At 53.2% G+C, this 16547-nt stretch overlaps 1 protein-coding gene across 11 annotated transcripts in view; it reads right to left on the bottom strand.

Annotated features, from left to right (window-relative positions):
* Positions 1–2357: 2357 nt before the first annotated feature.
* MDGA1 (MAM domain containing glycosylphosphatidylinositol anchor 1) overlaps positions 2358–16547 on the bottom strand; it is a 64167-nt gene continuing 49977 nt past the window's right edge. For 2 of the 11 annotated variants that reach the window (XM_005553119.5, XM_074038174.1), the window contains 7 exons: positions 16026–16203; positions 15758–15781; positions 14339–14491; positions 13680–13814; positions 8407–8537; positions 8076–8184; positions 2358–7321 (listed from right to left, as the gene is read on the bottom strand). In XM_005553119.5, the coding sequence (XP_005553176.3) occupies positions 7230–7321; positions 8076–8184; positions 8407–8537; positions 13680–13814; positions 14339–14491; positions 15758–15781; positions 16026–16203 (822 nt within the window). In that variant the 3' untranslated portion in view covers positions 2358–7229. Of the gene's footprint in view, positions 7322–7789; positions 8185–8406; positions 8538–13679; positions 13815–14338; positions 14492–15757; positions 15843–16021; positions 16204–16547 lie in introns of those variants that run through there. The other 9 variants (XR_012433824.1, XR_012433826.1, XR_012433822.1 and 6 more) reach the window with 8 other exon arrangements.

The following is a 16547-nucleotide window of genomic DNA, read 5'->3' as shown; positions in this document are numbered from 1 at the left end:
GTCACTTGGAGAACTTTCATGGGACATACACTGCATTACTGTGCCCCGGGAATGAATGGCCACTAGAGGAGGGGAGAAAGAGGGAAGATGCAAGGAGGTGCATTTTCGGTGCCTGCCAGCTTCCTGACCCTCCTAAGTGGGTCCACCCACAAGCTGCCTAGAAATGGCAGCCCCCAGGTAGCCTTGTTTCATGTCCATGACCCCTTCCTCCAGCCCAGCTGGTTGGATCAGGGTGGCATCTGACTCAAGGGCAGCCAACCCACAGGTTGCCCAATGATGTATGTGTGGCTGGACCTGAAATGGGGGCCCGTCCAATCAGCCCATTATCCTGAGCGGCTGAGTCAGTGAATGCTGGCAGCTGCCACCGGAAGGCCATGAAGGAGAGTTGAGTTGGAGAGGTCATGATGCCTGGAAAGCTGAAGTTATGAGGAAGTAGACACCATGACTCAGGAGAAGAACTGCGTGGACAAAAAGCAGCAGATGCTGGCGAGTGACTGAGTCATGCCAGGGTGGTCATCTATTGCTGTTGTCACAAACTACTCCCAACCACAGGGGCTTAAAACAACTATTTTATTATGTCCCATGACGATGGGTCAGGAATTTGGACAGAGCTTGACTGAGCAATTCAGGTGGCAGTTGGGCTGGTCTAGAAGGTCTGAGGCGGCTGCACTCCCATATCTTCTGGTGCTTTGGTGGAGATGACTGGAAGGCTGGACTCAGCTGGGATGGTCAGCCGGAGCCCCTCCAGCATGGTGGTCTCGGAGCAACTCAGAGGACATCCTATGTGGCTGTTCAGGGCTTCCAGAGAGAACGTTCCAAGAGGCCTGAGCTGAAGCTCCAAGGCATCTTCAACTCAGTATGTCACATTCTATTGCACAAACAAGGCACTAAGAGCAACCCAGATTCAACATGAAGGGAATTAGACTCTGCCTGTCTACAGAAAGGATAACAAGGGATTTGCAGGCATCTTTATTCTACCACAGGTGAGGCACCAGCAGTTTCTGTAGACGATGATCCTGGAGCTACCTCGAATCCAAAATGCCCATCTGGTTCAGGAAAACCATCCCTGCTGCAACTCCTGTTTGGATTTCTGAGTGCTCTTTCCCCTCACTGTGTCTGTCCTCACAATAATGCTCCTGCACTTGAGTGAGCTTGACCGGATTTCTCTTCCTGTGCTCAAGGAGCCAACTTACAGCAGTGGTGAGTCCTTTAGTCCCTTTCTCTTCTATTAGAAGAGAAAGGCCAGGTGTGGCAACAAGAAGTTACCCAACATGAGGGCCAATAAAACTTAGGTGGTAGGGAGAGGGAGCCCTTGGTCTTGTCATCTGAGCCTCAGTTTCCCCATCTGGAACATGGAAGTGAAACTACCCAATCAACTACCCGAATCACTGTAACCTGAAAGACTCCTCCCATCATTCACCTGATATGATGTAGTCCACATCATGACACCCACACCCTTGACTTGGGGCACTTTGCAAATGCTCATCACTGCCTATCCCCATGACCTTGGCAAGCCCATCTCTCCTATATGAGTAGATGGTTGAAATAAGTGACCTTTAAGGACCTCCCAGCTCTGAAATTCTAGAATTCTGAGAGGTCTGGGGTAAAGGGAAAGGCTGGCATAACTTGATTTTAGGGCAAGAATGCAGCTAGCTGGTGGTGAATAAGGGAGGCAGTCCCAAGTAGGGTGCAGGGTTTGGTTTATAGGGCCAGAATAGAGATTAAGAGGGAAGGGACTCCGAGCGTGTCGGAGGGATGGTAGGGTTGGGTGCTGAGAAGGGAAAAGGGCATTTCAACCACTATACCAACCTTATTCCTCCTCCTTTGCTCTTACTCCCCTTCCTTGAGCCTTCTGAGTTTTTGGGCCCTGTTGGCCTTTGCACATTCTGTTCCCTCTGCTCAGAAGCCTCTCCAGCCCCAACAGGCTAACTCCAATCATTCTGTCTCTCCTAAATGTCTCTTAGAGAAATCTTCCCTGAAGCCCCAACCCAAGTAAGAACCCTCCTCTTACCTTCTTTCATAGCACCAATTTCCCTTCCCAGCCCTCACTGTACACATCATTATATGTGTCTTGGTGTTGTTATTAGCTTACTGTCCATCTCTCCTGTTACACAGGGGCTTCCACAAGGGCAGTGTTTGGTTGGTATTTTCTGAATGAGCAAACGAATGAGGACACAAGTTTGCTGGGAGCAGACCAGGATGCAGGTCCTCACTGTCCAGGCCACAGAGCAGGATCCCTGTCGACAGGTGCCAAAGAGAAGAAAGGCCGCCCCCAGGGAGCTGAGAGGAGCCCTCCAGTGCCCTGGCCCCCACCCTGGCCCACTCTGCCCAGCCAACACACACGGCTGACGCTGAGCACTAGAACACTGCAGCTTTATTGATAGAACAACCGCGTCCGCAACTAGAGGTTACATTTGGGGGCTTGGAGGTGAAAGAGAGGCAAATGGGGAACAGAGGCTGGGGTGGAGACAGACAGCAAGGCAAAGGGGTGAGGACGGGGCCGTGTGACTAAAAAAACAACCCCGATACATTTCACCCATTAATAAGGGGGTCTCCTGTTGTGCTTTTACCTTGGTGGTGGGGTGGGCTGGGGTGGTCAGACATGTGGGCCTGGGCATGAGGAGTTTTGGCTTTTCTCCCAAGTCTTTGAGGCCTCAGGGCTGGAGCAGCCCCTTCCCTCCCTGCCCCTTCTCCTGGGCTGGGGATAAAGGCCTTGGTAAGCTGGCTACTCTGGGGCAGGAAGGATGCATGGAGACCACTGGGGCCTAGAGGACCACCAGAGCTGGGCTGAGATGGTGATTATGTGGGTGGCTGGGAGGAGGGTGGGAGGGCGCTAGGAAGGAGGGCATTCCTATCCTAGGAAGGTCCCTGGGAAATGAGTGCAGGCAACGAGAGGGCAAGGGGTGGGGTGGGCAGATGTTATCCCTCTGGACCTCGCCTGTACAATGGGGGCACCAGATTAGATGCTCCCTAATGTCCTTTCTAGTTATAAGGGTCAAGGGATCCCCAGGAAAGAGTGGTCCTTCTGCCCCAACACACACACACACGCACACTCCACACATCACACACCACATTCTCGGACACACACGCACAGCACTGACACGATAGAGAGGCAGGTGCTTCCCGGCTTTTGGAAGCATGGAGGACTCCCCTGAACCCTGAACCCTGAACCCAGCCTCAGTCAGTGGCTCTGCAGGGACTCTCCAGAGCAGAGGAAAGGCCCTGGGAATACTCCCCAGTCCCTCGAGCTGCCCAGCGAGAAAAAACACAAGGATTCTGCACGCCCCACCCGCAACCCTCCTGGTCTTTGGGGAAGTGAAGAGGATGAGCACATGAGGACATGCTGACCTGCACTCCTAGCCTGAGCTCTTGTGAAGTCACGGGGAGAGGAGGGGAAACAGGGTCTCTTCTCTCTGGGGGCCTGGGAGAGGGGCGGCAGCTGCAGACACTGGTGGGAGGGTGGCCACCTCTGTGTGGCACCCAGGCCTGCCATGGGGCAGAAGGGTCTGCAGCCTGGGATGAGAGGCCAGAATGTAGAGCCGGGAGATAGCATCTCTCCCAGGGTGGGATCCCAGCAACATCTATAACATCCCCACCGGCACCCTGGAGACAGGACTGTTAGCCAAACTCCCTGCACTCGTTTGGCAGGAGACCTCAGGGGCAGTGATAAGTGGTGTGACACCCCCAGGGCTGTAGTACCTGGCTCTCCCAAGACTGGCTCTCCTCAAACTAGCTGTGTGATCTTGGGCCACTCCCCTTCCCCACTCTGGGGTTCAGCTTCTTCATCTGCACGAGGGGTTCAAACTTTTGAGGTCCATCCTCACTCTGACAGCCTGAGCCAGGGGCTTTCCCAGAGCACAGGCAAAAGGACAATGAATGGGAAAGAGGTGTCAGGCCCATCTCCAAGAGGCAGGGGTGGAAGGAGCATTCCAGGAGGAGGGGGCTTGGTCTTCAGGCTTCACTCAGCACCCTAGGAGTCCGTCTGTGGTCCCAAGGGCAGGATAGCCAAGCTGAGGCTTTCATAAGCTGCTCTACAGCACTTGGCCCCCGGAGTCCTTTTCACCAACATGAAGGGGACAAGGGATGGAAGGGCCCCAGCACCCTGAGGGCTAACACCCCATTTTAAGGCCACAAAATGCCTCAGTCACCCTGACCCAGAGGGCGAGGCTGCCACTGGGGAGATGTGCTGGATCCAGCCAGCCTTGTCTCCCCTGGCGGGGGTCACTCATGGGCCACCCATCAACACATAGACACTGACACACTGTGGCACACAAAGACACACAGCATGAGCAACACTGATACAGAGATGCTGGCTCACAGGCACACACAGACACTGACACTGACAAGTCACCTGGTGATACACAAAGCCACTCATCTCCGCTGAGGAACACGCGCACACACACAGACCAGCACGTGCCTAGACACTCACAGTGCCCGCTGGCATACACTGACACCCACATCCCCCACCCACCTGCTGGCACACACAGACATACACATCAACCTCACCCATTCACACGTGGGGACCTCAGCGTTTCAGCACACTCTGTCAACCCCGGGTCAAGCCATCCTCCAGGCAGGGCTGTCTGCACCCACTGAGACCTCCAGCAGCATCCCCCCGCCCCCCCACCTTGTGCCCTCCACCCATAAAGACCAGGAATCTGGGGGCCATATGTATGCAGTTCAGCCCAGCCAACATGTACTGAGCACCTTTACTGCGGCAGGCTGTATGGATCCTGAGGGGAACAAGGGAGACAAGTCCCCCTGTTGGAGTAGCCAGGGTTGCAGGGCAGATGGACTGGAAGGTCTCAGAGGGAAGCAGGCACAGGGTGCCTTAGGAACCCCAAAGAGGAAGCACTTGGGGCTATTCATCTCTGGTGCTCCAATGCCTACCCCAGCGAGGGCACAGAGGAAGCACCCAGGAGGTGCCAGGCCAGTGGTTCCTGCTGTCAGGAGAACCTGAGGAGCTTTTCCACATTTCTGATGTCCGACTGTGCTCCAGCCCAATGAAATCAGAGCCTCTGAGGTGGGACCCAAGCAGCAATACTTTTTAATAGAATCACTCTGGTGATTCTATTCCGCAGGCGAGGCCAGGAACCACTCATTACAGAATCCATTCCACTGGGCAATGGAGTGGTTTCCACACCAGGCCCACTTGTGCTGGGCACGAGCGGGAGGCGGCGGAGGTGGAGGGAGGACTTGGAAGGCTCTGAGGAGGAGCTCACAGTCTAGTTGGGGCAACAGACTCCGCACAGATGGGACAATTAAGGAACAATACCCGACAGACGCGATGGAAGTGTATGCTGAGAACCTGGAGCGACTCATTTCGGACAGAGGCCTTGACTGGGCCAGGAAGGTAGCCATGCTGATCAGGCATCAGAAGGCCCCGCTACATCCTGGCCCGGCCACCCACCAGCTGTTGATAATGATCACACAGGCCTGGCAGGGGGAGGAGATGGGCAGCCTTTGCCTCGGTTCCCCGCCTGCTGCCTGGCGCTGCAGTGCTGCCCGAGTTCCAGGCCTCTTCTCTGCAGCTGTCCCCAACAAATGCTCCAGGAGGAGCCCTGTGCTGCTCCTCACCAAAGGTGCTTGCGTTCAATATGGTCATCTGTAAGTTCTTTGTCATTCACAGGGGATGAAAGGTGGAATTTCAGGCCATTGCAGGCAGCTTGAGACTACAGAACAGGGCTGGACAGAGTCTCTTCAGCCAGCACCCTACAAGCAAACACATCACTCAGGAAGATGGACACACACTGACGTACACGGACACTCACAGAAATGACTGGGTCTCCATCCAGTCTCACAGGCCAGTATGTGTGACTGCACACACAGACCTGTGTTTGCACACACTCCTGCTCAACGAGGTGCCCACGGTGGTACCTAGACACAGACGGGCACACACACATACACACATATGCACGCATGCGTAAAGACTCATTCTAGAGGGGGCTGGGCCTTCTCTCCCCCATGGACGGCTGGGTGGGGGCTCAGGGGTGATGTCAAGGAGGAAAGATCTAGATCCCATCATGTCAATCTCAGGCGCCTAACCCAGGACCCAAGGACAGGGAGCCCTTTCACAGCTCCCAGAGAGTGAGGGGACTGGCTCCTGCTCCCTCCACCAATCCCAGCTCTATAAGCCCCTCCTCCTTCACTGCCCCTGGGTGGAGAAGGGAACTTTTGACTAGACAGTGCTTTTTGGCATTTTGCCCTGCACATACCCTCCTACCCAGGGCACCCTTTCATGCCAAGTAGATAAGAAAGGAAGGCCTCTCTCCACTTTCAAATTCACTGTCTGATATGGGGGCACCAAATCACAGAAGCAGGACTTCCCTTCTGCCTTTCTCAAAGTCAAGCTTCACCCCAGAAAATGGGCTGGCCACCACTCCCCCAGCTCCTCTGAGACCCAGCTGGGGGCTGAGGCTAGGAGGGAACCGTGTTCTCAGGAGTCCCACTGCTTGTGGGGTGGAGTGGGGAAGGTGTCAGTCTTCAGACTGCCCAGGCCCAAGACCCTGTGCTGGGGCCCTTCAAAGGGCGCACACTGAGGAGGGAAATATGGTGTCCCAGAAATAGGTCAGGGGATCTGGGGTGACCTGTGGTCTCCACCATCCAGTGCTCACTCTGGACAGAGTTGTGTGCAGCAGGTGCCCTACCTTCCTGGTTGTCCCCTGGACGTGGGACATTCACAGAGCTCGCAAAGTCCCACCTGTTCCGCCTCTGATCCCTGCCTCTCCCATCTCAGGAGTCCCAGAGTCTGACCAAGGGAGGGGCTCCATGTCTGCCCCACTTCTGGCTCCCTTCTGGCAAAGCCACCAGGCTGGAGTTCGGCCTTGAGTTAGGGGACAGGGGAAAGTCAGAAGCACACCACGAGTGCAGCAAGGACAAGGCCCATGTTGCGCCAAGGTCCCTGGGTTGGCAGATGCCATTCAGGCAAGTCCCCTGTCTTTGCAGTAAAGAAGGTGCTGGCAGGTCGGATAGAAACTTGTGCTTTAATATATCTCTGTGTGTGAGAGCATGAGTGTGTGCGTGTGTGCATGTGGAACAGCTGTCTGCAGGGCCTCAGTGCCTGGCCTCTGTCCTTGTCCTCTGCTCATCCTTGCAGCCAATGCAGGCCCCCTCCCTGGCAGGCCGGCCCTGCCCCTGGGCACCCCAGCTGGCAGGGGTCAGTCTTTGGTACAATGTGGACACTTTGGTGTGCCGGGGGCAAAGTTGCGGGGGGGCCCACACAGCTCTCATCATCTCTGCAACGCCAAGAGGAAGATGGCCATGGGCCCCCACAGCTGTGGGCTGGACTGGCAGGGGGCTCCACTGCCCGGCATCACCACCACTGCAACAGGAAAGAAAGAGACAGGCCAGGGCTCTGGTCAGCTCTGGCAGGGGCAGGAAGTGGCAGGCAGGTCGGCAGCATCAGGGCACTGTTACTCTACCCACCTCTTTGGAGGACCTGAGGGTGCGCACTGGCCTCAGTGCACACAGACAAACTCACAGCACAGATATGAGATGGCGTGGGGTGAAGTGGGGCTTAGCTCAGCCTGCCAGGCTTCGGGTTCAACTAAGACTCGGAACAATTTACTTAACCTCAGTGGGCCTCAGTTTCCTCACCTGTAAAATGGGTCCAACGGTGTGTGCTACCCCAAACGACCGTTGTGAGGATTAACTGTTGTGAGGTAAGTGAAACGTGCATATGCAAGTTTATGTGCCTTGCCTGGTACACAGTAATTGCTCAGTAAGTGGGAGCTGTTAGTATTGGAAACCTCTGGCCCTGGAAGGCGCACGTTCACCTCTGGAGCCCGAGGTATGCACAGATGTATTCAGACACAGGCACAGGAGGCGCTCTGATACCATGAACAGGTCAGTAGGCTCACCATGAGGGTGGGGGCTGGGCTTCTCATTGTTTACACATGCACACAGCCTGAGTGAGGGTGGGGCACACCCTTACACCGTCAGAGCCACATGATTCCCATCACTCAGACATTCTGAACCCCTATTCAGACACAAACACCCTCCCCCAACAGACAGGAACCCCCTCCACACACAGCTCCCGCCAGATTCGGCTCCCCCACCTCCTTCCCATCTTGCACCTTTATTGGGATCCATCTGCTTCCGGGGACACTCCCCCTTCTTCAGTGTGACGTCATCTATGGCAATATCCCCCAGGTAGCCTGAGCCTCGAACCCCCTCAAAAATAATCTGGGGTGGGGTCAGAAAGCAGGGAGCAAGGGTTGAGGAGGTTCTGCTGGGGACCAGAGCGCTCCCCCAACCCACCTTTCCCCTTAATCTACCTGGAAGTTCCCCCTAGCCTGACTCTTTCCATCCTTAGCCCCCAGGAAGAAGGACAAGGCTTTCCTAAGTGCTTCCTGGCCACAGCAACCACCGAAGCTGGGGAAGGTCCTCTGGGCCCTGCGGACTCACCTGGAAGGGCCCACTGGGGCTGATGGGCACATGGGCCTGCTGCCACACATTGCCCTTATTGCCACTGAGGGACCAGGCATGCGTGTCCAGAGCCCCTTTGTTCCGGGACCGCACCAGGAGGTTGAGGGAGCCTGTGGTGGGTGTGAAGACAGTCGGCAGTGAGATCTGGCCAGGGCACCCTCACCTTTTCACATTTACCAAGCCCTCTTCTCCCACCACATCCTGCAGCCCTGTCCCTGTTGACAGGACCCCCTCCCCATGCCCAGCTGGGTGCAATGTCCCATTCCTGCAGGGACACCCTCAATGTGGGAAACAAGACTTCAGCAGGATTTCAGTTCATCAGGATGACTTGCAAATTTTCTTTCATTTCTGTCCTTCTGTCCTGCCCTGCTAATCAGCTAATCTCCCCACCCACAAACACACACACGCACACACACCCTACCCTTCCCCTCTAGACAAGGGAGCTGTCCCAGGGCAGTGGGACCTCTGTCTGGGCACACAGCAGGATTTCCAAAGAAAACAGTGTGTCCCTGTTGGCAGTATATGACTTGTGGAGGTAGATGAAGGGGTTTTGAAACGTTTAATATCCAGTTGGCAAGAGAAGTATGTTGGGTCCAGTAAGGCCCTAGGAGAGAGAAGGCCAGAAGGGACAGTCTGTGTGATCGTCCATGCTCTGCATTCCCCATGGGGTAGAATAAATACCAGCAAGTGAAAGCTTGCAGGAGGCAGATTTGAACTCCATCTAAGGAAGACCCTGGATGTATGAGATCTGCCCAGCAAAAGAGTGGGCTGTCTTGGGGGACCATCCTGTCCTTGGACAGGACTATCCAGCAGGGGTGCTGTGGAGGGGACCCCTGTCTCCAGTCACGTTACCCCCCTGCTCAGTCCCCTTTGAGGCTTCCCATCGCCATCCTTTCCTGGACTTCCACACCTGATCTGGACGCTGTCAGCTTCTCTGATCTCATTTGCCGCCACTCTTTCCTGGCTCCCACTCGGGTACAGCAAACTGGTATCCTTGCTTTTCTTTCAATACCTGAGGCCAGTTCCTGCCTTAGGGCCTTTGCTTGTGATGTTGCCCCAGCCTGGAACATTCTTCCCTCCCTCAAGGAAGTCCCTGACCATCCCATGTAAAAGAGCTCTCTATTCTTTTTTCTGCATTCTTTTCTTTATAAGGCTTGGCACCAGTAGACTGTAAGCTCTTCAAGAGCAGGGGTCTTTGTCTTGTCCTAGTGTCCTAGAACACTGCCTAGCATATAATGGTGCTCAATTAGTTAAGTGAATGAATAGATGGATGAATAAATGAATGATTGATAGGATTTGGTCTTCATGAACCCAACCCTGAGGTCCTTCCAACTCTGAGATTCTATGAAAGTCCTTGATGAGAGTTATGGAAAATTCTTCATTTAGAATTTAACTATTGGGAACTTCTAGGAATTCTGATACAGACCTTCCTGCAAGGAGTCAAATAGGGAAGAGAAGATGTGAATCCCAGGCACTACCATACCACAGAGCAGAGAGTGATCTGGGCCTGGGGAGCTGTACATTAAGGACTCAGAGTTCACAGGAAGGATAGAGGACTCCCAGCTCAAACCTAGGAAGACTTCTGGAGGAGGTGGTGTTTTCGACAGGCCTTGAGGAATGGGAAGAATTTGGCCAGGGGAATGTGGTAAGAAGGCATGTTAAGCAGAGGGAATAGGCTGAGCAAAAGTCCAGAGGCTGGAAAACTGGAGTCTATCCAGGCACCAGCATACAGCTCTGTATGGTTTTAGATGTGGCAAGAAAGATATGGAAGAGTGTACTGAGCAAAGCTCATTATTTTTTTGGGGGGGTGGGGGGGGACAGGGTCTTGGTGGTACAATCATGGCTCCCTGCAACCTCAAACTTCTGGGCTCAATAATCCTCCCACCTCAGCCTCCCAAGTAGCTAGGACTGTAGGCATGCACCACCGCACCCGGCTAATTTTTAAAGTTTTTTAGTAGAGATGGGGGTCTCGCTATGTTGCCCAGGCTGGTCTAGAACTCCTGGCCTCCAAAAGCACTGGGATTACAGGCATGAGCCACTGAGCCTGAGCAGGCCCTTTTCAAATGGAAGGTTGGGGGTCTTGGGCCGTGGATGTCCTCTGTAAAGGGGTGTCAGGTAGACCCTGAGCAGGGGGTACACTGGAGCTGATGGGTGCTGAGGGAAGGGGATGGTGAAAAAGCAGGCTTCCGCATCAGGGTCCTTGGGGCAGGGTAGTGGAGGAGGAAGAAATGGTATGGGAACTGAGGCTAGATCCCAGAGGGATGGGGACAGCGGGCATATCTCCAGGAGGGAGAAGAGAAAGTCATTTCTTTGGGGCTGGTGAGGATCCTGGAAGACACTGGGGCTTGGGCCCTGTGAAAGCCAGGGTGAGTACCTCCTGTTCTACTGGGTGCTGGCACAGCCTCTCAAGGGCCCATCCCCTGCTGGTGAGGGCACCTCCATATGCCTGGAACCTTCAATATGCTCCTCTGCCTGGCTTTGCCATGGAGGAGGGGTGTTTCTTGCTATCCTAGTTCCTCTTCTCTCCTCCCCTCCCACTCTGCCTGGCAGCTCTGGGCACCAGCTGTCCCTAGACCTTGTGTCTCGCTGGCTCTCCTTGGTCCAAGCCAACTCCTTTCATACAAGGCAGGTAACATTTGGTGGCTCTCTCCCACCAGGGGGTCTGTCTATCTGGTGTCACAGATGGTACAGCTTTGTCTGTGGGAAGTGCCAGCCAACGGGCACCATCTAAGATTGATTCCCCTTCCCTCAGAGCCGGATATTTCATATCACTGGGGGCTGGAGCTGAGCTGGAAGGGACAGGGAGGGGGCATTGGTGTTGCCTGGGCACTCTTAGCCAAGTTCTGGTCTCCTCCTTCTCCTCCAGCACCCCTCAGTTACCCCAGAATTCCAGGTCCCTAGGGCTGTGGGCAAATGGGCCAAGCACCCCCAGGCTAATGCTTCCACAATCTCCCCTCTCACTATCTTGACCAAGTTATGTAACACATGTGCTAATATCTTTCTTTAAACTCACTCATTCTTTTTTTCTTTTTTGAGCCTTGTCCTTAGCATCAGTATTAGAGAAATCCTGAGTTTTAAGAGCTAGCTTTATTCACCACATAAATCATACCCAGTGCTAAAACTGGGAAAGATGGGGTAAACCCAAATGAACTGGTTATCCTACCTGGGGAAGCCAAATGGAAATGAGAGGACTGGGCAGGGTGGTGGAGTCCTGGTCATCCACCCTCACCTACCCTAGAAGAAGCTTCTTATGAAGTCCAGACCCAGCCATGGGCAAAAGATCTGTGCAAATGGTTTGGGGGCCCCGGTGGAGGCAGAACCTTCTATCCGACTCCATTCTTGTTCATCAGTTCAGCTTGACCCATCACCCTAGCTGTGGAAACTTCACCATGATGAGCCCTTAGATCTGCATCTGCTTAAAGTCACTCCCCCTACCATTACATCCGAGGAAAACAATGAAGATGCTTTCTGTGGACTGACAAGGAATGATCACCAAGATGAGGCACAATTCAGAGGGAAAGAGCAAGTATAGGACAGTATGTGTAAAATGGGAGGAAATAGAAATATATATATATATATAAAATATATATGTGTGTGTATTGGTTTCTTTTCTTTTTTCTTTTTTTTTGAGACGGAGTCTCACTCTGTCGCTCAGACTGGAGTGTAGTGGTGCAATCTCGGCTCACTGCAATCTCCACCTCCTGGGTTCAAGCGATTCTCCTGCCTCCGCCTCCTTACAGGCACCCGCCATCATGCCTGGCTAATTTTTGTATTTGCAGTAGAGACAAGGTTTTACCATGTTAGCCAGGCTGATCTTGAACTCCTGACCTCAGGTGTCCCGCCTGCCTCGGCCTCCCAAAGTGCTGGAATTACAGGTGTGAGCCACCTTGCCCAGCCATATGTACTGGTTTCTATTGGATAAAGTATCTCTGAAAATTTGCCCTAAAATCTAGTCTATTGATCACCTTTGGCAGATGGACTGGGATGGGAGGGCATTTGCATTATGTGCCTTTTTGTACCTTTTGGCCTTTGTGAAATGTATTACCTTTCCTATAAATAAGTAAACAAACAAAAACATTTTTAAAAAATCATCATGTCCTCAGCAGAGTCTCCCATGACCATGCCGCGGAGTCAGTCAGGTCTCCCTGTTACCACTAGTCTCGGCCCCTGTCCTTCTACTGCTGCAGGGGTCACTAACTCCTAGCTGGTAGCATGGGTTATTTAATAACTGTCTCTCCCACTTGCCGTAAATGCTAAGAGGATGGGGAACTCGTCCACCTCATTCACTGCAGCACCTGATACCCGGCACTGAGCAGGAGCTCTGGAAGTGATGGCTGACAGATGAGTTCACTGGTTATGGTTATGTGACACTCCTACCAGTACCATTGCCTGCCAAAGGGTACTCCTTATGTTCACTCCCACACTTGGGAAGCAGGACTTCCTCTCACTGCCCACAAAGCAGCACCCTTCCGATCTCATGTTTAGGGCTTGGAGAAGTCACACAGATCTAGCTTACTGTGTGGTCTTGGGCAAATGCTTGACGTCTCCGAGTTGGATGGTAACACTTCCCTCATCTGGTGGCTGTAAGGGTTAATGCAACCAGGGATTCGGCACACCCAGGACATCACCTGGCAGGCACTCCGTATTTGCATCCTCTTAGCTGTCTTCTCCATCCCCTCCACTTCTATCTCATCCTGCTGGAGTCTTTTTTTTTTTTTTTTTTTTTTTGAGATGGAGCTTTGCTCTTGCTGCCCAGGCTGGAGTGCAGTGGTGCAATCTCAGCTCACTGCAACCTCCACCTCCCGGGTTCAAGCGATTCTCCTGCCTCAGCCTCCCAAGTAGCTGGGATTACAGGCACCTGCCACCACACCCCGCTAATTTTGTATTTTCAGTAGAGATGGGGTTTCACCATGTTGGCCAGGCTTGTCTTGAACTCCTGACCTCAGGTGATCCGCCTGCCTCAGCCTCCCAAAGGGCTGGGATTATAGGTGTGAGCCACCATGTCCGTCCCCTGCTGGAGTCTTTTCTATCTGCAGGCTCAGGACTCCTTGATCATCTCAAAACCTCGGACAAGCTGGCTTTCAACTTCTCCTCTTGCCAATTCTCTGTGCAGACCCCTCCAAGAACCTCTCATTTAGCCAACTGGGGAAGCTCAGGCCTCACATGGGCCAGTCCATGGCCTCCTGTGGACCGCACTCCCCTCCCATCCTCCAGCATACACTTGGTGGAGACTACCTGGTCCCCCAACTCACCGATGTGTTTCCCGTACATGTGGTAGAAGAAGGAGACACAGTAGAACTTGGCGCTGGCATTGTAGAGGGGACTCACTAACCTTGCACGGTCCCCCAGCTCCCGAGGCCTTGATGTCTCGATGAACATGTAGTAGCCTGTGGGGAATGGGGAGATGTGCCAATAGCCCCCGAGACACCCGGGCCTCTTCCTACCTGATTCCCTCTCCGCCTAAGCCTCTGCTGGCTGAACCTGAGGTGCCTTACCCCACGCACCCTGCCTCACAGCACAGCACAGCACAGGAGGCTGCTCAGTGCTCATGGGTCCTTGGCTCTACTGTAATTCCTCTTCCTCTTGATCCTCTATCAGGACAGGGCTGCATCTCCCTCAGACTGGGGCTCCCTAAGGATGGGGCTGTGACTCACCTCAGACCAGGGATCCCTGAAATCAGGGCTGTGTCTCCCCTCAGACCAGGGCTCCCTGAGGATGGAGCTGCATCTCCCTCAGACTGGGGCTCCCTGAGAACGGATCTGTCTCCCCCCTCAGACCGAGGCTCCCTGAGGACAGGACTGCGTCTCCCTCAGACTGGGGTTGTCTCCCTTCATCCCCAGTGTGGGGTGCCTTGGGCCTAGACAACCCCCTGAAGCAATCTTCCATTTCTGGCAGCAGGCCAGGTCCTCACCCTCAGGGGTGCCACTTATATCAGTGGGGGGACCAGTGTTGGGGGAGCGTTTGGGGTTCTGGGTGAGGGCATTCTGCCGCGTCCAGTCAAAGTTGTCTGTCAGGTCCTGGGTGTAGCCACAGATCTTCTCATCCTCAAAGTGGCAGGTGTTGTCTGCATTTCATGGGGGAATGAGACAAAGAGTCACCCTCTTCAGTCCCTGAGTCCCAGCCTCGCCCTGTCACCACCCTGCAGAGGCAGCTCCCATGCATCCAAGCAAGGCATTCAGGATTCCAGGCTTCAAAAGACCAGATACGGGACCCACAACAAAGTTGTTGCCATAACAAGACTTCTTAACCCTTTTTGTCCATAGTCCCTTCTAGCATCTAGTGAAGCCTAAGGATAATCTCAGAATAATTATTTTAGACACATAAAATGAAATATACAGGATTATAAAGAAAATCAATTTTGTCAAAATATTTTTCAATCTGTTATAAAATCATAAGTAGGCTTCTGTATTATCTAATTAAATCACAAGATCTAGTGTTAGGTCTAGTAACTACTATAGTTTTGAAATACAAATGGATATAAATGATATTTAGAGATATCTCGAACAACTGTAAGGTGAGGTGAAAACACGGGATTTCTGCAGCTGACAAAGTCACAGGTCCTGATTTTACTACTGTGGTTTGGATCCTCCATTCATCATTGAAGGGGATGTTAAATTTCTGCTAGAAGATAGGGAAAATAAAGAAATAATTGAGGCCAGGCATGATGGCTCACGCCTGTAATCCTAGCACTTTGGGAGGCCAAGGCAGGTGGATCACCTGAGGTCAGGAGTTCAAGACAAGCCTGGGCAACATGGTAAAATCTCGTCTCTACTAAAACTACAAAAATCAGCCGGGCACGGTGGCACATGCCTGTTATCCTAGCTACTTGGGAGGCTGAGGCAGGAGAATCACTTGAACCCGGGAGGCAGAGGTTGCAGTGATCCGAGATTGTGCCACTACACTCCAGCCTGGACAACAGAGTGAGACTCCATCTCAAAAGAAAAAAAAGAAATTAATTGTATGCCTTTCCATGTTCATAGACTGCCTGAATTCTATACATAGATTCCTTGGAGGTCCATGGGTCACAGACTAAGAACCCCCGACTCAGGCAACAGGGGGTGTAGATGAGCCCAGCTTCTCCTTTTTTCTTTTGGGACAGTGAGCCTCTCCCCACCTGCCTGGCCTTTAAACCCCAGAATAATCCCAGATGTAAACATCTCCAGCCCAACACTGCTTCTCCTTCTAGCCTCTGGCCGTACCCCATGGAAACGCAGGGGGAATTCATTTTCTCTCTGACTGTCTCAAGGATCGCCTATCTCCTTTCTCTCACCGGGAGAGGCTTTGTGTCCCTAAAGGGAAGGGGAAGTCATGGGGGATTGGGGAGTCTCACCTGAAAGGTTCGGAGAGTTGATGGCTGAGAAAGCAAGCAGGGAAACCAAGTCAGAACTGAAGTGTGGGGCTCTGCAGAGGATACCCTGCTTGGGACCAGAGGACAGGGTCCTCAGAGCCAGGACTGGGGGCCAGCGGGTCTGGCCTGCAGTGACAAGGTAGGAGTACACGGTGGGGAACCCCAAGCTTAGGAACCGCATGGGGATGGTGGAGGGGGTCCCTGGCCATGAGATGGGCCCATCCTTCCTACCACCACCACTGTCACCTACACTCTGTGTAGTGGATGATGCGGGAGGCCATGTCACCAGCCCCGAAGGTGGTATAGGGTGTGAGGCGGACCTCATAGCTGTGGGGCACACGGAGGTCGGTCAGGATGTACTCCAGCAGCTGCCCCTTCTCCACACGCCGGACCGGGATGGCCTTGACCACCGCATTGTGCTGGTTCAACTGTAAGTACAGGGAGTTCCCAGATGCCTAGGAAGTCAGCCCCTCAGTTTCCTCAACTGTGAGACAGGACAATCACCCCTTCCATGCCCACCTCCCAGGGCTGTCTTCATAATAAAAATGATGATAGCAACACACTGAACCATTAATAAGTGTGGGGTACTGTTTTAAGTATACTGCCATTATTAAGTCATTTAATCCTCAAAATTACAATCCTATGAGGCAAAATATTATAATTACCCCCATTTTACAGATAAGGAAACTGAGGCCAAAGAGAGTAGCTTGCTGTAGCTCACACAAAGCAGGGTTCTGGCCTAGGCAGTCTGCCCCAGAGCCACACTCTTACC

The sequence above is a fragment of the Macaca fascicularis genome, chromosome 4, assembly GCF_037993035.2.
Source record: "Macaca fascicularis isolate 582-1 chromosome 4, T2T-MFA8v1.1".
Classification (NCBI taxonomy): Eukaryota; Metazoa; Chordata; class Mammalia; order Primates; family Cercopithecidae; genus Macaca; species Macaca fascicularis.
The sequence above is the reverse complement of the archived record's forward strand: the minus strand, read 5'-3'. Positions and strand labels throughout refer to the sequence as shown.